Source organism: Nanorana parkeri, unplaced genomic scaffold (genome assembly GCF_000935625.1).
Source record: "Nanorana parkeri isolate BGI_ZX_2015 unplaced genomic scaffold, ASM93562v1 scaffold2040, whole genome shotgun sequence".
Lineage (NCBI taxonomy): Eukaryota > Metazoa > Chordata > Amphibia > Anura > Dicroglossidae > Nanorana > Nanorana parkeri.
This window is the reverse complement of record NW_017308308.1, coordinates 4,399-31,832: the sequence shown is the minus strand read 5'-3', so window position 1 is coordinate 31,832 and position 27,434 is coordinate 4,399. Positions and strand designations below refer to the sequence as shown.

The following is a 27,434-nucleotide window of genomic DNA, read 5'->3' as shown; positions in this document are numbered from 1 at the left end:
CCAGGGATAGTCAGACTGGGGAGGAAAGGGCTACATGAATGTGCTCCAGTGAGGAAATGAGGTGGACTTTAATAGCTGCAGCTTTTAATGCACAATGTGAGAAGCTCACAGTGTGCAGTTAAATCAAAGTAAGTGATTTCAGTACAGGAGGGTTCAGCTTTTATGCTCAGTCCATACCCCAGGCCATGTGCAGTATCAGACTCTCGGGACTGGAATAAACAGGCTATATACCATAATCCATGTGCTACATTTACTGTTAGCTGTGGATGCCATGGTCAGCTTGTTGATTGTTATGTTAAAGCTGAATTCTAAGCAAACTGCTAACTGCACAGATTAGGTAGACTATGTAGATATGTCTTGCCTACTATTACCTGTCCATCTAGTCCTAAATTATATTAAGGCCTACCACACAGCACAGCCAGCCTGGTGACCTGAATTTTTACTGCACTAACTAAGCAACATGGCTACACCTCTGCCTGCCCCCAGGCCTGTGGTTGGACAGTGAAGGAGCAGAAAAACACAGATAAGGCCATCTCATTGCTCCAGTCAGCATGTTCCTGATCAACACATGTGAGTGCAGGGCACCTGACTGACTCCTACTCAGGGGATAGGAGGCTGAAATCAAGGCAAATTCAGGTATCTATATGGGTTACATTTAAAAAATCATTTTGAACAAATATGTAACTTGTTGTTTTAATATCTGCCCGGAGTTCAGCTTCGAATATTTTTTTTCCCCTCTACGTTTTAACCATACCAATGTATGTTACTTAAGTAGTGCAGGTTTAAATCAGAAATTTGTAACATCATCCAGCAATATAAAGCCTTGGCCAAGTTCGGAGGTCAGGAGAAATTCTTATTTACCAAACGTTTATACCGAAAGTCATCCGAACGTTTTTCTTCTAAACAATCTTTACTCCCTTGGAGCTGAGGTATTGTGCTGAGCCCATAAAGAGGCCAACCGTGACTATCTACTCCCAGTACTCGCTGAAAGTGCTGAAGTTACATCGTCCACCATGATTCCTCTTCATAGAATCTACGCAGACTCTGCAGAACGCAACAGTTTTTATACCAAGTTCCCTTATGCAGCAGTCTCCTGCTTTGCGGGTCGATAGATAACGTTTTTGTGATCGTCCTTGTCTTTTCCGTCTGATATGTTGACAGGTTTTGGATTGGATTGTGCCTCCTTTCTGTCAATGATGTAGGAGGCCAGGAACATAAAAAGTCCGGATGAGGACACAGCAATGCAGCTGAAGTAGAACACATAACTATATTCTCCAGTGATGTCTACAAGGAAACCTACAGAAATAGAGGACACAACAACAATGTCATCAAAAGAACTTGAAGGGTAACTCCATTTTAAACTAATAGAAATGAAACATCTTAAAAAATGAATATAACATATAATATTGTCAGAAAGGCCATTTTGTAATTTAACGTTATTAAAAATGACCTTTCTATGTAAAACTGTAGCTGCTGTAATGTTCTAAAACTGTCAAAATAATTCAATGCAATATGGTGACTTGGAGGAGTTCTGAAAACAGGTTGTGTACAGAACACCCCCAGAAATGTAATTTCCTGCTTCTGTGATTGGCTGACTGATTTTCCCAGAAGTCTGAACTAAGATACAATTTTAGTACAATTTTAGGCATCCCTTGCAATAGGAATTTCATTTTTGCTGACAATGGTGAGATACTCCTTAAAGTGACATTAAACCCTCAGATTTTTTAACATAAAACAATACTGTAATGTGTGCCTTACTGTAATCCATGGTTGTTTCACTTCTCTTTGCTGCTCTTCCTTTTAAATCTGTATCTGTTCTCATGCTGGGCAGAACTTCTGTTTTGCAGCAGACTGCCTTGTCTCAGGAATGGATACATGGTGTCTGTGTATAGGTTTGTAATCTGAGCCAGCACTACAGGAAGAGGCCCTGAGCTGTAAAGGGAAGTTCTCCCCAAGCATGAGAAGACATGAGGATTTAAAAGGAAGAGCAGCAAAGAGAAGGGAAACTACCATGGATTACAGTAAGGCACACATTACAGTATTGGTTTATGTTAAAAAATCTAAGGGGGTTTAATGTCACTTTAAGCGTTAATTACTAATAAAGACTTATCCACCGTGTACATTATTATTTTTTATTTAGTTAACATTTATTTTTTTTGAGGAATGCCTTCAGGTGTATGCAGGAAAAATGAATTGCTTTTAAAGTGCATTTGTTATACACCAGACATGAATTTGGAATTGTTAATTACTAGAGGTGCACCACAATAAAAATTTCAGAAACGAAACCGAAATAAAAAAAATGTCAGGCCGAAACCGAAAATGTTTTTATTTTAACTTTTTCAATGTTTTTTATATTTTATTTTTATTTATTTTTAATACATTTTTTTTTGTTAAATATTTTTAATGTTTACTTTACTTTTAGGGCTTCAGGGAAATATCAGGGGTCTGAAAAGACCCCTAATATTTCCCTTTTCAAATAGAAAATTAGATTGAGAACACAGAGTCCTCAATCTCTTTTTCTGCAGCCCCTGTTATAAATGAACAGGAATCCTCTATACTGAGTGTTCCTGTTCATTCATAACATGAGAACATTGTGTGTTTACTATATAACCACAATCATGAATGAACAGGAGGTGATGTAGATCACTCCCATTCATACATAATTGAGGCTATAGTAAACATACTATGTCCTAAATTATCTACAAACACTCAGTGATCACTGATCGGTGAGTGTTTGTACCTCGCTCTGCTTCCTGACACGCTGTAACAGGAGGCTGAGCGAGCGGAGCGAGAGGAGAGCTCAGCCTCCTGTGACAGTGCTGGCTGTCACCACCCACACGGCGCTCTGCCGATCTGTGACAGGAGGCTGATTGGTGTGGGAGGAGAGACGCCGGGCGCTCACAGCGCTGTCCTCCCGCAGCGCTCGGCCGCCTGTGACAGAGCAGCGCCCAGTGGGGAGGAGAGAAAGAACTGATGCACCGCTGTATCGGCCAGAAAATGGCACTTTTGGCATTATGCCAAAAGTGCCATTTTCGGCCGATATGTATCAGCGGCCGATATATCGGTGCATCCCTATTAATTACTGTAATTGAATCTCACAACAGAGGACCTGTCATGCTGGAGAAAGTTAATCTACAAATCTGGGGGCAGGAGTCCAGGCAAAAATTTGAATTTCAGTTATTTTACTCTTAGAACTCTAAGCATCTTTTATTGCCCACAATACAACAACCTTCTCCTCCTGAATTCCGGGAAATGGTACTCACCCATCTGACAAGTGACTGCAAGAAAAAATGGCTGCTACATTTCTGCCTCTTTGGTCACAGCTCTTGGACAAGGAAGGAGGAAGAGAACATTTTCTTGTACGTATGTATTTTTGACTGACAGACACAGATTTCCCTCTCCCAGTCTGGGTGTTGCAATATACAGTAGGTGCTTACACGATTTTTATATAAAGGTGAATCCATCCATTATACAAACTGTATTTAAAATACATTTAAAGCTGAACTCCAGGGACAAAACATTTTTACATTTACAGTAGTGTTTACTAAAACATCACCTACCTGCTAATGGTGGGCCAATCAAGATTGTAACACTTTCGAGAATGGTAAAAAGTCCAAAAGCTCCAGGGAATCTCTTCATTCCTACTATGTCCATCAACACATGGAAGACCAGAGCACCAATTACACTCATAGAGATAGCATACAAGCAACAATATACTATAAATGATGAAAAGGATGCTGAGGCAGCACACACCAGGTTACTGAGTCCGTTCGCAATTACGGCACCACTAAAAAGGTAAATTAGTTTTCCAGAGAATATCTTGTGCTGTGATACGATTCCAGCCACCGGGCGTGCAAAAATATTGATAAAACCAATAAGAGAAAGCAAGAGTGCTGCAGTGGTTTCTTCTATGCCACTGGTGGTTGCATATGGTACCAAGTAAAACAGTGGCAAGACAAAGCCTAGAACCATCCATGCAACACCTATTGTGTAAATCTGGTATCTTCTGTGTCCAAGCAGTAGGTCAAAAGCTATGTACCTCTGTATTCCTTTTCGCTGTTCTAATTCCATTACAGCACCAGATGTTCCATTGTGGACTGAAGAAGACACATCTTTACCAGGGGCAGATGGTGGAGTTTTCACTGGCCTCATCACGGCTCCACATACGCAACAGTTTAGCAATACACCACCAAAAATCATAAAGGAACCTCTCCAACCCATTGTCTCTAGGAGGTACCGGGATGCCAGTGGCCATAGAGCCATGCCTATGGAGGCTCCTGAGGAGGCAATAGCATTAGCTAACGTTCGTCGCTTGATAAAGTAGTAACCGAGCACCGTGACTGCTGCTTGAAAGCTAAGAGAGAGTCCTACACCTAAAAGGAATTGAAAAATGAGACAACTTATGTTAGCAGTTGGGCAATGGAATGCAGCAATAATGGCTAATATGGCTAAAGGTTTGAGCACACCTGACCATTACATCTAGGGATGCACTGATACTGGGTTTTTCGGTATCAAGTATGAATTTTTCAAAAGTCTATTTCCCCTTTAACAAAAATCCCAACATAGAATGATAGTGAATATCAATTTATGTTCAATGAAAATAGTTTTATTCTAAAAACTGCAAACACCATAAATACAGATCAGACAAACATCTAAAATCCTAAAAAATACCCTAAACATGGCTCTATAAAAATGCAATAATCATGGACAACACAATATATTATATATATAGGCCATTTAGGACTGTGTAGGGGTGAGACTGGAGATTGCTTGTGACAATTGACAGCTTCTTCCGCTGTAACATATTAAAGGGGCTATTTGGCTTCATGGAGACAGCCCCTCGTCTCCATGCCGTAGATAGGCATACAGTGTTCCATTGCCATTCACTGTTCGCATTGTTAGCATCAGAGGCGTAACTAGTGACCTCAGGGCCCCGGTGCAAGAATCCATGAAGGGTCCCCCCCCCCAAGAAAAATATTAGATACTTAAAAAAAAAAATTCAGACAAAAAAAAAAAATTAAAACCAAACCCCCTCCTCTTCCATGTCACCAGCTTCTCCCCTTCTTGTCCCCAGCTTCCCCCCTTCTCGACCCCAGCTTTCAGCTCCCTGACCTCACACTCTCCTCTCACATGTCCCCTTCATAATCTCAGCTCCCTATAACTCCCTCTTCGTGTCAGCAGCTTTTCATAGAACACTGGCAGTTCTACGGTCGGCAGCCGTTCTGTGTGATGAGGGGGCGGGGATAACCCGCTTCCCACTCATTGGCTGGTGCGCGCCCGGAACAAGGTGAGGGGAGCAGCGTGAAGCATGCAGGGCCCAGGACAGCAGGAAGAGGTCCCGGTTACGGTATTAGCGGTTACCGGGATATTAAATATCCTGGTAATCAGCGGTTACAACGGGCCCCGTCCTCCTGTCCTGGTGGTGGAACTCTAAGTGGTGGAACTCCAGGGCCCGGTCGCGGCTGCGACCTCTGCGACCCTGGTAGTTCTGCCACTGGTTAGCACTATATATGTGTCAGCATGTGATGTCACAGGGTAAATACAGGACTTCAGGCTCGCTGTGCTTTTGCGTGTCACCCTGCTATTCCCATTGCAAGTGGTACTGGGCATGACTGTCAGCACTATTACAAGTCTGAAACCCCAACAGAATTGACAGGAAAGAAGAGGAAGCAGGGCAGCAAACAGGAGACTGGCCAAATCACCAGGTATTTGGACTTCTTTTTTTATGTACGCAATATAAAAAAAGGATAAATAGTGATAAACAACGTGGGCTTTAGAATTGGTTGAAGTAAAGCTTTTACCTTCACTTTAAAGACTCTATTAATAGGTGTGTAAACGTATTTATATTATATTCTAACTGGAAATCACTGGTGTGAAACAACTATTCCTGTGGTATGTTGAAGTTGAACTGGTTTAATGTAGATATAGACAATCACTAAAATCTCATATAAGCTTTAACATGTTGACGTAGTTTCAAAAGTAATTTTCCATCATTATTAAATCTACTGCTTTCAATAAAGCTGAAGTGTGGGCTAACACTTTATTGGGGCATTAGCTAGGCACCCATATGGTACCGCTAATGATGTGTGCCCCATGGGTGGCTTCTTCTTTCTTGTCAAATGTTAGCCTTTGATAGCTGATGTGTTATCACAGCTGACATTTTGGAGGTGAAACTGACTGTTGGGGTTGTAGAACGGCGATCAAATTGGGTCGCTCTCTCTGCAGCTCCACCATGCAGAAAATATTTTATATTCTTTTCAAAGTTTACAAGGTGTTCTGTGATTGGACAATATCAGTAAAGGATGGACACCGGCACTCCAAAGCAAGTTCAGTACGTGTTTATTAACGTACTTGTTGCAAGTAGAACACTCTATACAACGTTTTGGTTTTCACAGGATCCCCTTCATCAGGCAAACAAGTGATGACTTGCTTTGGAGTGCCGGTGTCCATCCTTTACTGATATTTTGTTGGAAGCCACTCGCTGACACCTGCTGCACCCACCCTCCATTTTTGGAGCAGCGGCTCTGAATGCGATGGGTACACGGACTGTATCCTGTGATTGGACAACGGGCGTATGAACGTCACAATGTGACAATTGTTCAATCAAAGAATGCCTTGTGTTCTTTGAATAGAATACAAGACTTTTTAGGTATGGAGGAGCTGCACAGTGAGTGACACACTGATCGCTGTGCTTAAACCCCAATTGTCAGTGTCATTGATGGAGCTTCAGTGGTGGCATCAAAAGAGGGTGCATAAGATTTTTCAAGAAAAAGTAGCAGCCTCTAGTGGAACACACATCGTCAGAGGTATCTAGCTAATGTCCCAATAATGTTTTTGGCCACACTTCAGCTTTAAAATAATACCTGGTGATCCTGCAACAAAGGTCCTTTTGTAGGCACCACCTGTCATAGGGTGACATATGCTCTTTCAAAAGAGTCTACAAAACTGTCGTGCTGACACACATTGCACAGGCATGGTCCACTGCTGTCACCTTCAGGAAACCTGCTCTGAAAAATGTTATGCGCCAGTTGCTGCAGGAGATCAGCAGTGTTGATATGCAACAAAAATGAACAAAATGTGAAAATAATATGATATGAAAAAACAATGGCAACTGTTTTTGATACACAATGCTTTAGCAAACTTAATGTCATCCAGTTAGGGTTTGCATCTACTTTATGAGTGTGGCATACAGGATCGTTTCTAGCTTCCAATGTTTGGGTCACTTTCTTATAGAATTCACTGGCCCATTAAGTGCACTCTGTGCCGAGTTTTATTACCATACGAGCAGCACAGAGGCGTAGTGGTTAGCGCTTCTGCCTTGCAGCACTGGAGGTCCCTGGTTCATATCCTGGTCAGACCACCATTTGCAAGAAGTTGGCATGCTCTCCCTGTGCTTGTATGGGTCTCCTCCAGGTACTCTGGTTTCCTACCACACTCCAAAAGACATGCTGGTAGGTTAATTGGCTCCTGTCTGAGTTGGCCCTGTGTGTATGCATGTGAGATAGGGACCTTAGATTGTAAGCATCTTGAAGGCAGGGACTGATGTGAATGTGCAGTATGTAAAGTGCTGCATAAATTGTTGGCACTATATAAATAACTGTAATAAATAAATCTACTGTAGGTGCAAAAAATGTCAACAGCAGCCATGCAGGAAAATAGTTTGTGTGTACATGCAACCTCTGCTGTCTAAACAGAGCACAAGCCCTGTTTTCCAAAATCATATCAAATATATCTAATAATAACTGAAAAGTATGAACTCAATAAAAAATGTGCAAACACCTCCTTTAAAGAATTAAGGGGGTGCGTCCCATCGGGGGTCACGGGATATATCTGCGGGCAGCGGGCTCAAGGGGCAGATGCTTCGGGCCCCACAACCTTTATTGGGCCCGGGGCAAGTGCCCTCTTTGCCCTGCGTTAAGGACGGCCCTGCTCAGATACCATGGCCTAGAATTTTCTTCTTTTATTTTTTTAACGAGAGACATGTATGGCTCCTTTGGATTGAAGTTATGACTACGATGTAATGTTTTGCCAATGATCTGTATTCAAATATCTGTTTGACTGTATGCTAATAAACGCATCATTTAAAAAAAAAAAAGAATTAAGGTTCAACTATTCTTAATAACTATGGTAGGGTTATTATTGGAGATGCCCGAAAGCTTTTAAAATAAATTAACAAGGAAGACCAGTATACTGTAAATCTGTAGACATAAACAACATAAAACACGCACACATTTCATCTGGTGGAATACATGTTTCAAACAATAACTGCAGACTCCGTGACATATAAAGCCAGGAGCAGGGAAGAGGGCAGCATTTATAACACAGTAAAGCTCCTTGAGAAAGGCGTGCGCAAACCTGAAAAACCAGAATTGAAGATCATGATAACATTATAAAAAAACATCTAGAAGAAGAGGTATCCGTTTATTCCACATGAGTAGTCATGTGGAATCGCCTAGGTGTGCACCGGCCCTCAAGCACAGTATACATGGCTACTGAATATATAGAATGTTATCTAGGATGGAATGTACTGTTATCAACCACAGCATGGTCTGTTGTGGAGCACAGTATAGATCAACCTTTCCCAACCTTTTTATCCTAGGGGAACCCTTAAGATCCTTTTGAGGTCTCGGGGAACCTCTGCTAAAAATTATTACATCTACATCTTATGGCAAAATACCACAATAAGTAAGCTGTTGCAAGTTTTAAATGAAGGATTAAAAAATCTGGCACACCAAGAATATTTGACACCCAGAGCTGATTATTTTACAATGCCCCCCTATTCCGTATGTCGATAATAATCATGAAAATGAATAATAAATGGCCAGAAAAGAATACAAATACTCTGAAACTTGTAGGGTTCCCCTACACAGGTCAGTGGAAAAGTGTCCCCTACATTTGTGGTCGGTGGAGAAATGCCTCTTTATACTGGTGGTCAGGGGAGATGTGTGGCCAGCGGAGAAATGCCTCTTTACATTTGTGGTCATTGGAGAAATACCCCATTATGTTTGTGGTCAGTTGAAAATTGCCTCTTTACATTAGTGGTCATTGGAGAAATGCCTCTTTACATTAGTGGTCGGTGGATAAATATTTGTGGCCGATAGAGAAATGCCTCTTTACATTTGTGGTTATTGGAGAAATACCCCATTATATTTGTGGTCGTGGAGAAATTCCTCTTTACATTTATGGTCATTGGAGAAATACCCCATTATATTTGTGGTCGTGGAGAAATTCCTCTTTACATTTGTGGTCATTGGAGAAATACCCCATTATATTTGTGGTCGTGGAGAAATTCCTCTTTACATTTATGGTCATTGGAGAAATACCCCATTATATTTGTGGTCGTGGAGAAATTCCTCTTTACATTTGTGGTCAATGGAGATCAGCTGGTAATCAGCATAGAAAAGACCCCTTAAATTGCATTTCAGTGGGAAATTTCCTCCCTACATTGGTAGTCATTGTAGTGGGAGATCAATATCTCATTGCTCATTTTTTAAGGAACCCCTAGCAACCTCTGAAGGAACCATACTGCTCACAGAACCCTGATTGAGAAAGCCTGGTATAGACTGGTAAAGAGAACAGCATATATGGTTACTGACATGGCCTGTTATCAAAGACATCGTGTACTGTTATCGAGGACAGCACATACATTGAGCAGGTAGCACCCTATTCACAGACGGGTTCCTACAAAGGCTGTGCTTGTGTTCCTGGTACTTGAATATTTGACACTTTTATAAGAAAGACCAAAAATCTACTCACCTCCAACAAAACCTGCAGTCAGATACAAGTGTATCAAATTCTGAGAGAAGGAGCTGGCAACTAATCCAGTTCCACAAAGGAGGCCACCGACTATGACTGTTATCCTGCAGCCAAATCTTTCCACCATTAGGCTACACAATGGGCCTGTAGAGAAGGGTAAATATTAGAATTACGTACATTTTCCATTCACTGGTATATTCTGATTGAAATCTCTTGAACTCTTTCCTAATAAATGTTATGCTCAAAATGTTGCAATACAGTTATATATTATATTCAAATAACCAAAGAGAATTGTGTTAATTGTTCCAGAGTTGTCCTTCAAGGTAAAGGTAAAATAGTCTGATAAATGATGTGAAATCATTTTCTATTCCATATATATTGAAGACTTGAGCATCTCTTATGGAATTGAGAAGTTAAAGTAGAATTTCAGGATTGTCTTTCTTAAAAAATGCTGCCCTGTAAATGTAAATATGAAAAACAGTGTTTGCTCCAATGTTTATCTTCAATACATATCAGCCTGAAGAATGCAGGGAAAAAACGATATGTGTAGGGTATTTTTTTATAAAAGCTAAAAGAATATTCCACCTTTTGCACCATGTTTCATGTTACACCGATATTTAGGGTGTTACATGAAACACGGTCACTTTACCCTACCCCCACCTCAAACTGCCCCTACTTCCACTTACCTGAATTGCTACAATTTTCTCCCTGCAAGATTCTGTATTCATTGAATGACTCACAGCCACGCCATTCATTCACAGATCCATTCATAAGATCTGTGAATGGAAAGCCTACAAGTCCCATCTGTCACAGTGGCAGGTGAACTTGTAGATCTCAGTGGAGCCACACTTCTAATTAATTGATTACTTCCTCCAGCCCCATAACTGAGGGAATAGTCTGCAGGAGGCTGAGCATTGCAACTGATCACAGTTGCAATACTTTGATGGCTCAAATGCGGAAAAAAATAAAAAATAAAAGTACATTTTCTCCTTCATCAATGTAAGTGCACTTATAATTTTTTTTTTGTAAAAGATGGACTATGTCTTTAAATTAGAGTGAAGCATTGGGATGGGGGGGGGGGGGCATTTCTTAAAGTGTATGTAAAGGCCAAACCTTTCTTTTTAGTTTTGTATATGGTTGGGAGGACTTAAACTCTCTGTCAAGTTTTTATTGCTGTCTCCATGATTGGACAAGGTGAAGATTGTGATGTAATTCACTACTCCTCCCCATCTCGCCCCGAGAACTCCTTATATTCATTGAAAACAATACGAGGTGTTTTCTGAATGATGTGCAGAACACAAGCCGTTGAAGTCTCAGTTGGAAGATCAGGTCAGATTTTTCAGCATCCCGAGTGGCCCTCTGGAGATCAGAGATGGATACTTATATTGAGCCAGCCTGGACTGATGCAAGTTTTTTGAATTTCCCGCAGGCTGTGACGCCCGAAAACGAAACTAAAAGTCAGATGCCGATGCCAGCATCTGACGTTTCGTTTTCGGGCCGCGTACAGCAGAGGACACCGCAGGCTCGCAGGGACAAGGTAAGTGTCACTTTTCTGTGCATTCCCGAGTCTGGCTCGGGGTTACCGCTCCTGGTATTGAAAATTAACCCCCGAGCCAGACTCGGGAATACCGCCAGGGAGGTTAAAGGGCATCCCTGGAGTTCTACTTCAACACAAGGAACCAAATAAGAGAAGTTCATTTTTTGGGTATAAATATAAACAGTAAAATGAAAAGGGATTTGTGAATGTTCTAATGTTCCCATTACCATGAAATACCTTGATATATTGAAATGTTGAGACTTTGGGGGTTACTCACAAAGCTGCCGAAGGCAGCCGATTGAATAACACAGCCGAAGTGAAGTAAGCTGAACGACCTTTGGCTATTCACTCCGGTTCAATACGGCTGATTTCAGCCGCGCATGGACTGGGCCACTTGTTGAACGATGCAATGACCACCTGTATAGGTAAGCTATGGATAGCCCTAGAGTTTGCTACCTTTGCTGTCCGATTCCGTGTGTCCTGCCTGACTTGTAACCGGGACAATCCAGAAAGAGTAGTGACTGTCCCTTTGAGACACTCTCCTAAGCCTCAGTACGCCTTTCAGAGGTTCCAGATAAATTACATTTAGTTACCCAAGTGTGGATCCTATTGGTATGTTTTGGTGTGTTTGTTAACATGCTCTCAGCCTTTGGCTAATGTATTCTTCCATCCCAGACCCTTCCTGTGTTTTAGGTACTCAGTGATTAAAGCTTAGAGACCTGTGAGGAACTGATGAAAAAGCTTTGGAGAAAAATTTGAAGGTCAGTCCAAAGTTCTACTGATGACCTAAACAGTAGTCAAGCTTAAAGGCAGGTTGGGTTCAAGACACTCTAGCCATTGTATAAACCTTTGAATTGATTGTTGCAAAATTTGAAGAGAAGAGTCAAATCATTTTTTCTTTGATTTTTATGACAAATAGGCAAATCAATATACAGTATGTTACCATCATTTTGTGTATATTGGGGATGTGAATGTATGTATAAATTAAAGTGTGGGAAAGAAGTAGACCGCATCCATAATCTAAAATGGCCAATTAGAAAAAAAGCAATAATGTTAGTAAGTGTTGGGTGTGTTTACACTTATACTCGCACATAGGTCTGATCCCAAAGATAGCAGTTCCCTCTAGGTTTTCTAGTCTCAATGAAAGTCAAATCCAAGGTGTATATAATATTACAGAGAAAGAATAAACTAGTAAGCCTGAAGGTGGTACACCACACATTTGCTCCCCTAGTCTGCCTGAATTTTTTATGTTCCCCTAAAGATAGTATATGATGCCAAAATGTAATGTTTTCCCTTCATTTAAGTGGATAGTTTATATGTGGTCATTAAACTCATGCTTAGTTCTCTGCTTACATAACTGGATTGAGATTGTTAGGAGATTTTGTTTAGTGGAATACTGGATGTTTTAAAAAGAATGCACTTAAATCTTTATGGTATTGTTGCTCATTTTATTTCTTTACTTAGCAGTTAAAATAGCTATGTGCCTGTTATTTTGGATATGCAAGTCAAAGAACCTACAGGACTCTACTCCCATCTTACTGAAGGAACACCCACCTATGAAACTAAGCTCTAAGAAACTCTTTTCCAAGAGAATGGAACTCCTGCTGGGGCAAGAATGTCAGGAGAGCCCCAGTTGAGGAGACATGCCAGACATTTCTTCAATATGGAAGTACCTTGGACTTATGGACATGGTGTGTTTATAAATGAACAAAGGGGAGAGTTGTGTAAGAACATAAGAACAAACATACATGTAAATTCTTTTTTTTACCCATCTTGCTTTTTTATAAGTGGTTGTTTTTGTATTTTCTTCTAACTAGAACAACTTTCTGTAACCTTTTCAATCGTTTTGCATTCCAGAATCTTAAGCAAACATTTTGAGGGTATGTGTTGTTTAAATCTAACTGATCATGCTACTTCTATCCAGTCACATATCAAAGCTTTACATAAGTTAGCATCAGGGATTCAACAGGATGTTTCTGGTAGCTGGTGGGATTGTTTTTTTGGGTGGTTACCTGATATGTGGAGTTTGAGGCAAATTATTGGAGAATTATTTATAGCTGTTTGTGGTTTAGTTGGGCTTTGCTGTTGTTTGCAAAGTATCCCTAATTTACTGAAAATTATACGATCTTTTAAACTATCCAAACCACAGCACTCTTTTCCAATGATCCCCATTACTACACTTCGCCAATCTAAAGGAAATGTTCAATAGTGTTATCCCCTTGGGATAAAAGGAGGGATTGGAAGGGTGATTAATTTAATTGGCCTGTTTCTGGGTTAAGGTGCCCATACACCTGCCGATTATCCCGCGATCATACGATAATCGGCAGGTGTATGGAAGGCGTGCGACCGTTTCTACTGTACAGTCGCACGTCTTTTGGCTTCCGATCATGCTGGAAAACCTGCCGAAAATCTTAGGATTTTCGGCGGGTTAGTGGCGTTCTTGGAAGACAAATGCCGAGCGGGCCACTGCCCTCTCAGCATTGCAGTCATCGGAAGCCCTCCCCTCAGCGAGGCGGGCTTCCGATGATCGCAAGTACGATCTGCCTGTCCAAGATGGGCAAATCGTACGAGCTTTTAATTACCTTACAACCATTGCACGATGAAAGTCGTGCGATGGTTGTAAGGTGTATGGCCAGCTTTATACATAGTTAATGTCTGTGTTTTTTAGTATATTCCATTTCTAAAATGTTTGACTGCAAATTGTATCTCTTATCTCTGTTTTTGTCTTCTTGCTGTGTACTTTATAAATCCCCTCCAAGGTTGTCTCATGATCCTTAATATTATGAGTAGTCCTGTAGTTTTGTATACGTGCATGGTTTTAATTGGTTTATGCTCCGCCATCCCCCTTTTAGTTTCACATATAACTTTTTGTTTTAACAATAAACCCTGGAATATAGAGTAAATACACAACTTGGTGTGACTCTTTATTCCTAAGTACTTGTCTGAAGCTGACAGCACGATTGAATCCCAGTAAACCTTAAAGAGAAAGTCCTACCAGGAGACTGAGGGTTTAAAGGTGCCCATACACTCACGATCGTACGATAATCGTGCAGTGTATGGAAGGCATGCAACTGTTTCTACTGTACGGTCGCACGTCTTCCATCGAACAAGCAGGCTGGAAAACCCTGCCGGAAATCGTACGATTCTCGGCGAGTTAGTGGCCTGCTTGATCGACAACTGCCGAACGGGCCGGTGTGCGCACGCGCACACTGCCCGTTTGCAGTCATCGGAAGCCCGACCCTCATTGAAGTCATCGCAAGTCAGCACTGTCCAATGAAAAGTAAAGAGGGGACACTAAGGAGCTCCATTTCTATTTCACACTGGGACCTTTACCTGTACCAAAGCGAAATTCTAGAATCTACTATTACCATATATAATTACCAACTCTTATAAACATACAGTAGACTAGGGGTAGGCAACCGCGGCCTTCCGTATGTTGTTGAACTACAAATCCCATGAGGCATTGCAAGACTTTGGCAGCCACAGGCATGACTTCCAGAGGTAGAGGCATGATGGGAATTGCACGTTCAGGTTGTCTACCCCTGCAGTAGACTGATGATGAAATACCAGCTACTTGATCCAAACAAGAAGTCACGAGAGTCCAGTTCAGTGTTTTGTTTGCTGACAACAAGCAATTAGACTTTCCTTTCATTCCCTTTCTACAACCAGTTGCTTCAGACAGTTTGACAAATAGTGGTGGAGCATCTATTTATTGCTTGCATGGCTAGCATGAGTCAACTTATGTTATTGGTTTGCTTGTCTTTTAACAAATATGAGAACATTGTGTGAAGGAGTAAATCAATGACTATTACTATTTATGTCAATGCAGAGGGCATACTAACCTCCAGCATGCAGGACAGCTGTGATGATTGATGGAAACCAGGAGGTCTCTGTGTTGGTAGCACTGAAAGAGTTCTGGAGGTCTGTATAAAATACTCCAACAGAAGCAGAAAATCCTAAAGTCAACGCGTAGGTCATCATAGAAGCCACCAGCACCAACCATGCCCACGGTCCATCTGGGGTTTCCATTTTGCCTTCTCCCACAGACACCTTTCTGTGGTGTAACCTGCAAAAAGAGCTAGACTATCACTCTCTGGTTATTTGTGATGTACATACAACTACAAATAACACATTCAGAAAGACAAATTTCAACTGCCAAGTAACAGAAGCTCACAGTGTGCTTTGAAATCAGTGTAAGCAATTTCAGTACAGCAGAGAGGCTTATACAACTGTGCAAGACTGAGGGTAAGGCTGGAATTTACAAGACTGAAAGTAAAGCAAACAACTCCGTACATAACGGTAATAAAAATATGGAAGCCTCTGCATTCTTATGTATTGAACACACCATTAACAAAATCTCCATGCCATAGATTCTGACTTAATTTCCAATCATGTGGTAAGGAGAGTGGACACCCCTTACGATGGCTGTAACATATGCGACCTACTCAAAGCGGCCACGTGACTTATTGCAGTGGTAAGAGGGTTGAAAAATCACTATTTGTCTTCACTAGACTAGGAAATAATGATTAAAGGTCCCACTAAAAGTGCCCATACACCTGACGATTATTGTACGATAATCGCGGGTGATCCCCGATAATCGTAAGGTTGGATGGGCAGCGTGCGACCGCATTTACTGTACGGTCATACGATTTTCATATAACGAGCACGCTAGAAAATCCGGCGAAAATCGCACGATTTTGGGCGGGTTGGTAGCGCGATCGCGAGACAAAAGCCGCACAGCCCGAGGCGCACACTGCATGCTCACCATTGCAATCATCTGCAAGCCCTCCCCTCCGAGGGGAGGACTTGCGATGATCGCAAGTACGATCTGCCTGTCCATGATGGGCAGGCCTCCTGTTCCTTAAACTAGTTACTCACATTATCATGAGGAATCCATGATTGTTCCAAAGCCCACAATGATATCTTTCTGAAGAAAGTTATTAGATGGTAAATGAAGCCTCTTTGATACGATAACTACCCAATCTATCCTTGATGCCCAGAGCCATCCTGTCTTTGGCAATTATATGTATGAATGTTTGTTAAGCACAGTCAATTGGCAATCTTAGTATATCAAAACAACCTGACCTCAAGGAGACAACAGTGCTGTTATGCCAGTAACTGATCACACCAACACACCTGCTCTTAGAGACAAAAGGGAGATCCTAATTGTAATGCGTGGAAATTGGATTTAGCGTACTATTGAGGAAAGATAGAAATTCGAATCTAAAACAGGAAAGAATAGCAAAACATATATGTTTTGGGATCAGGGCACATTCTTAATATGTGGCTGGCTGGTTCATTACATTTTATTGCATAACATATAGTACTTCTGCCAGTGGTTAGCCAACTCATTTACCGTATAAACATGAATAAATATATATATACAGCATATACACTGCCTGTCCAAAAGTCACCACCTGGATTAAGCCAAGCAAATAGGTAAGAGCCTTCCATTGGATAATAGGTCTAGGTTCAGAAACATTATGTGCCCAAAAAAATGAGGTCAGCTGCCTACTTGAATAGACTGAATAACCAGGTTTACCCATCATTGGATTTTTTCTTCCCTAATGGCATGGACATATTCCAAGATGACAATGCCAGGATTCATCGGGCTCAAATTGTGAAAAAGTGGTTCAGGGAGCATGAGACATCATTTTCACACATGGATTGGCCACTATGGAGTCCAGACCTTACCCCCATTAAGAATCTTTGGGATGTGCTGGAGAAGACTTTAGGCAGTTGTCCGACTCTCCCATCATCCCTACAAAATCTTGGTGAAAAATGAAAGCAACTCTGGATGGAAATAAATGTTGTGACACTGGATAAGCTTAATGATGCCACAGCGAATGAGTGCCATAATCAAAGCTAAAGGCGGTCCAATTAAATATTAGAGTGTGTGACTTTTTTTGGACAGGCAGTGTTTATACATATATATATATAACGTTTAGGCCTCATTCACACACAACGCAAGCAAAATTGTATATTGCCTCTATGCGCGTATATACGAGCGTATGTGCGTATATGCGTGCACTATTTGCATTCCCAGAATGCATCATTCCTAATGGAAATTTGTATTAACTGTACGCATATATGCGCGTATAAATGCGCAAACATGCGTATGTGCGTAAAAATAAGCAGAAATACGGTGCCCGGACGCATCTGGGTTCCATTCTGTTTTTGCGCATACATACGCTACGCAAATAAACGGCTCCATACGTGGCTATGTGTATGGAGCCATTTCTTTGCATATGGTACAATACGCACGTACGCGCGTATATGCGGGGCAGTGTGAATGAGGCCTTATGGTCCATGATTTGTTACAGTGGAATCTGTCTTATTTAAACCTCAGATATCTAAGTTATAGTGTTCTCTTTGCTATGTATGGTGCCATCATGTCAAGATTCAAAGCTCTCTAAGGCCTTCAGAAAGAAGGTTGTGGATGCCCATTAGTCTGGCAAAGGATTTAGAAAGACCACCAATAATCAGCAAGTAAAGCTGGCCATACACCTTACAATTATCTGCAGATTTTCTATGGTCAGATGAAAAAGGTGGAACAGATTCCTCCATCCACACTTAACTGTGTGGATGGAGTAATCTCCACCTGGGCCAAGCTTCAGTATCTACTAGTCGGCCCCGCTGGCTCCCAAAATACCTGAACAATCTGATTGAATGCAGGCATTGTTCAGGTGTTTTGAGAGCCAGCGGGGCCGACTAGAAAGATACTGAAGCTTGGCCCAGTGGAAGATTCCTACACCCACACAGTTAAGTGTAGATGGAGGAATCTGTTCCACCTTTTCCATCTGACCACAGAAAATCTGCAGATAATTGTAAGGTGTATGGCCAGCTTAACATAGATTTCAAATGACTGCTAACTTGTCCAGGACTGGCCAGCCCAGCAAATTCAGCTCAAAAGCTGACTCACTTGAATGTGAAAGGAAGTCTCCATGAACCCTATAATTTTATCCTGGGATCTGCAGCAGTTAGTGTAAAAGTGCATGGGTCTACAGTCCACAAGATATTGCACCAATTTAACCTGGATGGCAGGAGTCCCGGGAAAAAGCTTTTGTTGTCCAAAAAGAACATTAGAGCAAGACCGCAGTCTGAAATTCAACAAATAGGCAAAGATGAGGCCTTCTGAAATAATGTGCTATGGACTGATTAATCAAAGTTAGGTTGCTTGGCCACAGCTGTTTGGCCACAGTAATTATGTTTGGCACAAACCAAAGACAGCATTTCAGAAAAAGAATCTCATACCAACTATGAAGCATGGTGGTGGAAATGTTATGGATTGGGGTTGCATTGCTGCTCTAGGGCCCAGGCAGCTATGTCAACTATGAATTCTGCATCATATCAAAGTTTGCTTTATGAGAATATGATGTCATCTGTCGGAAAATTGAAATGAAAGTGGAATTTTTTTTTTTTAACATGATAATGATCCAAAGCATATTGGCAAATTCACCAAGGATTGGCTGCATGTAGCCTGCAGGTAAATCTGTTTACAATAACTCTCCATGCTTCTGAAACTGTATAAATACATGGGGCCCCCCATGTATTTATACAGTTTCAGAAGCATTTCAGAAGCATGGGCTACTACCAGCAGAAGTTTCTTTTTTTTGTTATTTTCTAATCTTTTATAATAAACCCCCTGTGTCCCCATTTTGCGAATACCAGCCTGGGCATCCTGGTAGGTGTGTGGGAGGGGGGGGTGGGGGGGGGGCTTATGTACCACTTACCTGCCCCTTCTATGGAGGGCAAGTAGGTGGTCTTCCCCCCCTTGATTAACTGGCAGGTAGAAAAATACAAAAATGAATGTAGTGTATTGTTAAATAACATGATTATTACTATTATTTTAAAGAAAAACAATGTCAGTACCTGAATTTGACTTGGTGTCAGCCTCTTGCAATTCCTGTACACCAACATTAACACTGAAATAGGGAGTAGCAAAACAAGAAGCCCTTCAATTGTATTGCAGTGTGCTAACAAGGAGCATACTGATAGAAGGAGAGACCAGAGTAACAAAGACATTAGATCATCATTCTGCTTCACCTTCACTATCCAGTCACCACTTGGGGAGGGACAAGACCTCTGAGCGTGACGTGACTGCAGCACAGAAATATCTGGTCTCCTGCCCTGCCAGACAGGGCTGCACTGTCAAAGCTAAGTATATAGACAGAAATACAAATCCTTTGGCAGGAAATGCAGTACTCATCTATGTACTTCATCTGTATATATAGCTGGTTGCCCGAAGTGTAGCTTGAAGCATATATTGAATTTGCTTACTTTTACTTTGTGGTGATAAAAAAATGGAATTGTATTTTATGGTTTTTATGACTTGGCTGTATAGAGGTGGGTGCTGTTTATAATTTTCTACATTGTCGCCATTGAGAATAAAGATGATTTCTAACATCAATCAGCAGCTGCCAGAAAGAAAGAAAAGAATTATTCTGCTTTAACAGGGAATGCGATATTTTGTATTAGGCTGAGGTTATGGGTTAGGTTTGGATGATATGTTTCATTTTTAGACAGACATTGTACTGGGAACCTCCATTTTCTTGATATGTCAGGTGTGCTGTGTGTTTAAATATGACTGCCCGTGCGCTCTAATCTATCAGACCTGGTCAGACACCTCTACTTCTCCTCAGCACTGTGTGAGGATACTCATGATGATGAATGTGGCTGTAAATCATCTGTCCCTGCATAGTGGAGGACACTGGAGCAGGAGGGTAGGAATTGCATCTTCACTAAGCAAGAAAGGTATTTGAAGGCATTTTTAAGCAAAATTCAGTTTAAAGTTATAGGAAATCACATGACTTTAAAGGAAAAAAGTGTGCGAATTGAACTGGGCTTTACAGATCACTTTTTTCACAATGTGGTAAATGAATTTATTTTTAGTGCATAAAATTGTATGCCCAACCAAAGCTTTTTTATTTTTTTTTTTATTTGGATTCTCCTGCTATTCAGGGCTTTGTTCCCCTCACATGATGCAATGAGGGGAATTTGTCAAAACTGGAGCAGAGAAAATCTGGTGCAGCTATGCATGGCAACCAATCAGTTTCTCTCTTCAGTTTGTTCATTTAAGATTTGAAAATGAAACCGAGAAACTGTCTGGTTGCCATGCACAACTGCTCCAGTTTTGATAATTCCCCTCAGTATATTTAACATTTATTCTACAATAACAATTACCAATAATAACAATTCTGTCAATATTCTGTGACTGAAACTTCTGGGCCAAAAAAAAGCGCCCATTTACTATTGTTAGGTCAGTTGTGGTGCATTTAAGAGTGCACAAGCGTGGTCCAAAAATTGGACCTGCTGCATTTTTGATACAGCATTGTGAAGGTGCATAGGGGTTCCATTATTAATGATTGGCACCACATTGCATCAATGCACCAAATATTCATTACGGTGCATAACCCTAGTGGTGTGGTGCTAGTGCTAAGTCAATTTTCACGCTCCCTAAGCCAACATAACAGTCAGCTTGCAGCCTCAGTTCTCTTACTTCTCACACAGAAGGTCCTATAGATATATGCATATAAAGAGACAAATTTGGCCCCCTTTCCACTGTACCCAGCCACCCAAACACATCATGATTATCTCACACCAGTTGACATACAGAACAATACAATCCTGGAGTTGAAGACCCTCCAATAGATATGCAGCATGACTGGCCATGCAATAATAATACCTCTCTTCATATTACATGTTGTACTTTACATTCTTAATCAAGCCTGGGTATCAATGTATCTACCGTTAACCATCATGGTAGACATCAAGGAGACCATCAGAACCTCACATCAGATCATCAACACAAAACTTTATATTTTAAACTAGCAAAAAAATACATTCACATAAGATCACATTTCTACATATAGGTATAAAGAATTTCAGTCAAACTGTCAAACATAAACGATGTACAAAGTTTCCCACCCAGGCACATTAGGATCACCAGGCATTTGAAGTGAAGGATTATATGATGTTACATGTGAGCTTATTCCTACACAAACATACTACTGTATGCCCCCACCTAGTTTTCAAGCAAATTCTTCAAGTAGATAAGCCGATGCACAAAGAGGAACTTGAACTAAATCCTGAGAGCCAGGGAGAGAGGTCCTGAGAGAGGTCTCATCACACATTTGCATCACGCCGACATAGCCTGACGCTAAATACAGAATTACATCAGATGTATGCTCATTTCTAAAGCACCATCCCCGCAATAACACGACAAACATCTCACATACAAACATATACACCGCTGATGGTTCTCTATTCCCATCTCTCTCTAAATAAATATAATTATTTATGCATACCTCTGCAACCAACACACAAACCCAACCCACCTTACGCCGGTGCACTAGTACGACCACATTGCTTCCATTAAGTCATCTCTAGGTCACCTGTGGTTAAGCAGCAGTGTGTGAAGCCTTCTCCGTCTCTACTACCTGTGTACTTTGTGATAACTGTTCTCCTCCCTGTAGCTTAGCACGCCTGTAGTGTTCAGTCTGACATTCCCTCCCCTTTAACCTGAATCACAGGGACACCTGGCGTCAGGTAATCATGACACAGCATCTGTGTAATACAAGGGCGTATGTTGAGTTACATGGAGCATGGGTTCTGCCGTAGCGGGCATCACCTCTCCCATACAGTAATTAAGAGGTAATTCCATCCAGTATTTACTGACAGCAGTATTCCCCGTGACCTGTGCACACAAAACATGAATGAAGCAAACTGTTCGGAACAGAAGGACATAGAATAGAATTCTCAAATCTTAGTATTCCTTTGTTTTCTTTACATATTGTTTTTTTTTTATAGGATGCTGATAATGTGCACTATATGTATTTATATATACACAGATACAGTAAGACTACTCAAGGGCCATGAACATGATGATCAGTTAAGTTGGGCCTTTGCCCCCTTTGACTAAAAATCAGAATACAGCTCTGCATGCTGATATGAAATCATCTTACATTCATTAGCTAAACAAATATATTTTTATTTTTATTACAATTTCTATTTTTCCACTTCCTGGTCCACTTTGGCATAAATGATGCAATGTGCCCAAGCAGTGCATCCTGGGAAAGTTACTAGGGATGCACCGATACTGGTATCGGTGCTGAAACAGGGCATTTTCACGTGCACTCATACTCGTGAAAATGTCCCGATACAAAGGGCTTGAAATTTTTAAACTGATTCAGTGCTGTAAACAGGCTCCGCACTCCAAAGAAAGCCTGCCGAGGTCCCCAGCAGGGCCCCGGCAGCTTTCCTGTGAACAGCGGCGCCTGTTTACCGCGCCGGACGAAATTCTGTTACTCCTCCATGCCGCCTGCAGACCGCCGAGACCGACCGGGAGCCCAGGTAAGACCACACAGCCCACCAATAACCCCACACAGCCCAGCATAGAGCTGCACAGGTCACCAATAACCCCGCAGAGCCCAGCATAGAGCCCACACAGCCACCTGAGAGCCACACAGCCCACCATTAACCCTGCACAGCTAACCATAGACCTCACATAGCCACCTGAGACCCCACACAGTCCACCATATACCCCGCATAGCCACCTGAAAGTCCACACAGCCCATCATAGAACCTGCACTGCCCACCTGAGAGTCAGCACAGCACAGCACACCATACGCTCCGCATAACCACCTGAGAGTCTGTACAGAACACCATAGACCCCGCACAGCCAACTGAGAGTCCACACAGCCCACCAATAAACCTTGATAGCCACATGAGTGCCTGCAGAGCTGACCATACACCCTGTATAGCCACCTGATGTAACATACCTACCCGCCGCGTTCCCAGAGCGGCATCCGGCGCTGCCTACTCCCTCTGCGCCACTACGTTTTTCCTCAGCTGTCACAATAAAGCCAGGAGATTTGAAATGCTCGGCATCTTAGTATACTTAAGACGTTGAGCATTTCCCTTGCCGGCTACCTCCGCTCTACTCCGATCTGCTCCTGTACAACCTCTCTGGCACTGCAGCTTCCTGTCTGCATGACAGGCTAGGATCATCTCTCCTCCTAACGACAGACCACTGCAGCCAGGCTAACCCTCTCCAGCCAGACTTGATATCTACACAAGCTCTACTACCAGCATCCATCAGATCTGCAATACCATACCTGATCCTTGGATTGCTGCATCTCTTAAAGCTACAGTACATTGGAGTGAGGAATTGTCCCAGATTGAATCTACTATTATTTCAAGGGAACCACCCGTGCATCAAAGACTCTCTCTCTAACCGTCAACACCAGGAGGTTTCCTCGGAGGTGGCAGCTCAACAAATCGCAAGTACCTGTTAATTACTTCATATAAACAGTACTAAACTTATTCCGCCAAATTAGACAGAGCTGACTGGCGGTAGTTGCTGTTACAGTTTGTGTTATGTCTATATGACGTAATACAGCTTAATAGAAGTTCAATTATGCTTTTTTTTTTGTTCAATACATTTTTATTGGTTTATAAGAAAATAACAAAAGCAACTGCAGCATTTTGTAAGCTACTATTTACATATAAAACAGAACGAAAATCATGATAGCCACCAGTACAGCAGGTATATCAACTGTACAAGATAGCACATGCGTGTACCTGAGTTAACCATTAATTGCAGTGTATGATTGCAGAAATTTGTTTGTTAACCTCCCAAAATAGACCGGATAGGACCAATGGATAGAAAGAAATAGTGAAAGAAGAGGGAAAGAGAATAGAGGGAACAATGAAAGAAGGACCGGAGGAAGTCAAGGAGTCGAAGAAAGAAGGGAAAGGGAGAAAGCTAAATGGCAGAGGGGATTGTGGATAATTGGCAACATAATACCCAAGGAGAAGATCTAGTATTTAGGTTTCCAGTAAAGATCTATCAAAGTAGGCGGTATAAAATTAGAGACCCAGTCAGTTTCTCATTAATCATAACTCAATGAAGCCTATTTTTGACTGCTGAGATACACAAACTATCAGAAACCCAGTGTCACGTACCTTAGGGGAGTCTTAAGTGACGAGGGCGGCCTCTCTCACAGCTCCGGTCCCGGGACGCCTGGATTGGGTACAGGAGCACCGGGGCACAGAGGGGCAGGAGTGCCAGTAGATGATGGATCCGCCGAGCAGTGGATGCAGGGATGGGTGCAGATCCAAGCAGATAACCGATACAGCAGAATCGTTAGGACAGGCCGAGGACCTCAACATGCGGGCAACGCAGTACCAGGGATAAGACAGGAACAAACGTCAGGAGCAAGCCAAGGGTTGAAAGCACTGGAGAGAAGCAGAAGGTCAAGCCAAGCCGGGTCATTAACAGATAAACAACTCGGTAACAGAATGCAGGAACACAGGGAAGCTGACAAATCTGACAGCATAGGAGGATTGGTAGTCACAGCCTTTATAACACAGAGGGTGCAAACATTCAAACAACACGGCGGCGCATGCCTATGCGCACACGAACGTGCGCACGTTCACGCAGAGATGCCGCATCTGGTACAGCTCTATGGGCTACACCAGGCGCATACGCATGCACAAACCGCGGAGTAAGAATCCTGGCAGCCAGGCGCTAGCTATTACTTGTTTTGCAGCTGTGAGCACGTGCGTTAGTAGCGTAAATTGATACTTCGCGTCAGGGCAATGCGCCTCTGGAGAAGAGTACTAATCAGATCATTCACTTGGGACCAAAAGCTCCAGGTAATTGGACAAGTCCACCAAGTGTGAAAATAGCCGCCCTGTGTCAATCAGCTGCAAAAACAGTAAGACGAGCTTCCCGGTTTGGCATGAGCTAGGCGACTGGGCACCATGTACCATCGGAACAGGACTTTATCATTAGTTTCCACAGCAGTGGAGTTACGTGTGCACAATTTAAGGGTAGCTCAAATCTGGTGCCAGGTGGCTTCGTCCACAGTAGCCCCCAAGTCAGTTACCCAGCTTCTCGTGTAGTTATATACCCTACCACAAAAACAGTATAGGCTCCGGTGGAAGCTTTATCAGGCACAAGGTTCAAGCAGCGGGAGATAAGAGGGTAGAGCTGCTCAATGTTTCTAAACTGCTACCACAAAAACCTACCTGTACCTGATCTGATAGCATGACAAGGGATCGCCAACGGAGGGTCTACTTCTCCTCTGACTAGCTGAACCCACTGTAAGTTATAATTAGACAATCTCCCTTAAAGTGGTTTGATTTTGATACCCATCAGTGTGATCACCCCTTCTCATTGCTAAAAGAGGTCTTAAAAGAGAACTATGGGGTAAGTGTTTTTCCCCATAGTTCTCTTTAGGGTCACATGAGGACATATACTAGCGTCCTCCCGTGACCCAAAGCCCAGTATTTTGCGGGCTATTGCCTGCGATAAACTGTGAGTGCCGCAGCCGGGACGGATGCCGACATTACTGTCGAGATCCACCCAGTTGCCTCAGTGACAGCAGGATCTGCCTATCTAGAGGCAGAGCCAGCTGTGCCCGCCCCCTCCTCCGCTCGTTCCTCCACTCAGCACTGGAGGATCGGAGAGGGGAATCCCTGCGGGGAGCGGTGACTGACAGTCACCGCTCACTGCAGGGAGACGATCAAGAAGTAAGCAGATCGGTACATGTTTCTGCTCACTTACCGATCGATAGAGCCGACCCGTGACAGCTATTTTGTCACGGGTCGGCTCTAACTATGAGGATGAGTGGAAATCACTCACCTCATAGATCTCCTTTAACTCTCTACTAAGTGGTAACTATCACCAATTATAGGTTCTTTGGCATAGACTGACAGCACCATTGAAGATATCCAAGAACTCTATACTTTCTTACTTACATAAGGCCAATCAGATGCATCCCTCCTTATAGCTGAGTGGAGATAAATATCTGCTTCCCTAATGTGTATGATTTCCAACTCTGAAGACATTCAAAAGTCCCTGCCTGCTGCTCACTGACCAATCAGGCTTAAAGTGTATGTCCATTTTCACAGCCAAATTGTGATAACATCTGTTGTATATTTCTTACATGTTCCCGTTAAAGGATTACAACCCTGACTTCTGCATTCAAATGTTAGTGAAGTTAATGAGAGAAACATAATCCTCGAATTTCAGTCCTAAGTCTTTCTATAAGGATAGATCACTGTGAAGGTGCTCAAAAAACTCTGGAATCAGCTATGTTGTCTGCTACAACAAAACATCTAAAGCTGGCCATACACCTTACAATTATCTGCAGATTTTCTGTGGTCAGATGGAAAAGGTGCAACAGATTCCTCCATCTACACTTAACTGTGTGGATGGAGTAATCTCTACCTGGGCCAATCTGTTGCACTTTTTTCATCTGACCACAGAAAATCTGCAGATAATTGTAAGGTGTATGGGCACCTTAAAAAGTGAGAAATGTTTTTTGTTATGCTGTGTGAATGGAAACACATAACAAACATATAGAGGAGTTTTCCCAAATTTCCATACACAGTTGCACAGTTTGCACAGTTTCCTGCAAGGGGTCTAGTAATTCTTCCTACCAAATTGTAAGGTTTACATAGAACAGCTAGGTTGGTGACCTGGCTTACCTCTAATGCAGTTAGCGCAATGCAGCTAGGTCAACTTGCCACCCCCAGCCTGCGATTGGAATGTGAACTAGTAGATGCAGACTGATGAGCTCATCCCTCTGTTCATTTTATTTTCTCCTCCTATCAGAATGCTTCTTTTCAGCACATGTACAGTACATCTGCTTGTGCTGCCCTCCTTTTCCAGTGTGAGTTGTACTGCAGTGGCAGACCTAAGGAATAAGGAATGTTCTCCCTGTACCCCCTCCCCCCCATTCAGAATCCTGTTGAACTATCTGACCACCCCGTGCTCAGAAGCCTGGAAGACCATCGTGGGATCATCGGGCGATTGTTTCCCCCAAGCTGACTCCTCACCATCTCCTCCGCCAGGGCTCCAGCCTGTCCCAATCGCTGCACTGTCATCACGCCTACTGGAGCAGTCCAATAGCTGTGCAGCACCACCGACACACCCCCAGATCTGCCCACCTCCGCCCCACTCAGGGGGAACATGGCTGCTGACAATTTGTGGGACGGAGGTTACGGCACAGGAGGCAGAGACTGCAGCCGGTGCATGCAGTGCAATAAGCCCCTCGGGCTATCGCTTCCGCCAATGGGGAAAACTGGATCTCACTGCCCCCCCCCCCCCCCCACCCCCCACCCACCACCC

General features: G+C 42.5%; 1 protein-coding gene across 1 annotated transcript; it reads right to left on the bottom strand.

Annotated features, from left to right (window-relative positions):
- Positions 1-1,064: 1,064 nt before the first annotated feature.
- SLC16A5 (solute carrier family 16 member 5) lies at positions 1,065-25,563 on the bottom strand. Its single transcript, XM_018572459.1, has 5 exons — positions 25,559-25,563; positions 15,136-15,371; positions 9,757-9,900; positions 3,561-4,373; positions 1,065-1,296 (listed from the first exon to the last, which is right to left on the bottom strand). The coding sequence occupies exons 2-5, from the start codon at positions 15,320-15,322 to the stop codon at positions 1,079-1,081; spliced, it is 1,362 nt and encodes a 453-aa protein (XP_018427961.1). The 5' UTR covers positions 15,323-15,371; positions 25,559-25,563; the 3' UTR covers positions 1,065-1,078.
- Positions 25,564-27,434: the final 1,871 nt, after the last annotated feature.

Coding starts and splice junctions, on each gene's coding strand:
- SLC16A5 (XM_018572459.1), bottom strand. CDS start 15,322: ATGGAAACCCCAGATGGACCGTGGGCATGGTTGGTGCTGGTGGCTTCT. Junction 9,901..15,135: donor AGCTGTCCTGCATGCTGGAG/GTTAGTATGCCC, acceptor CCTTCTCTACAG/GCCCATTGTGTAGCCTAATG. Junction 4,374..9,756: donor GACTGCAGGTTTTGTTGGAG/GTGAGTAGATTT, acceptor AATTCCTTTTAG/GTGTAGGACTCTCTCTTAGC.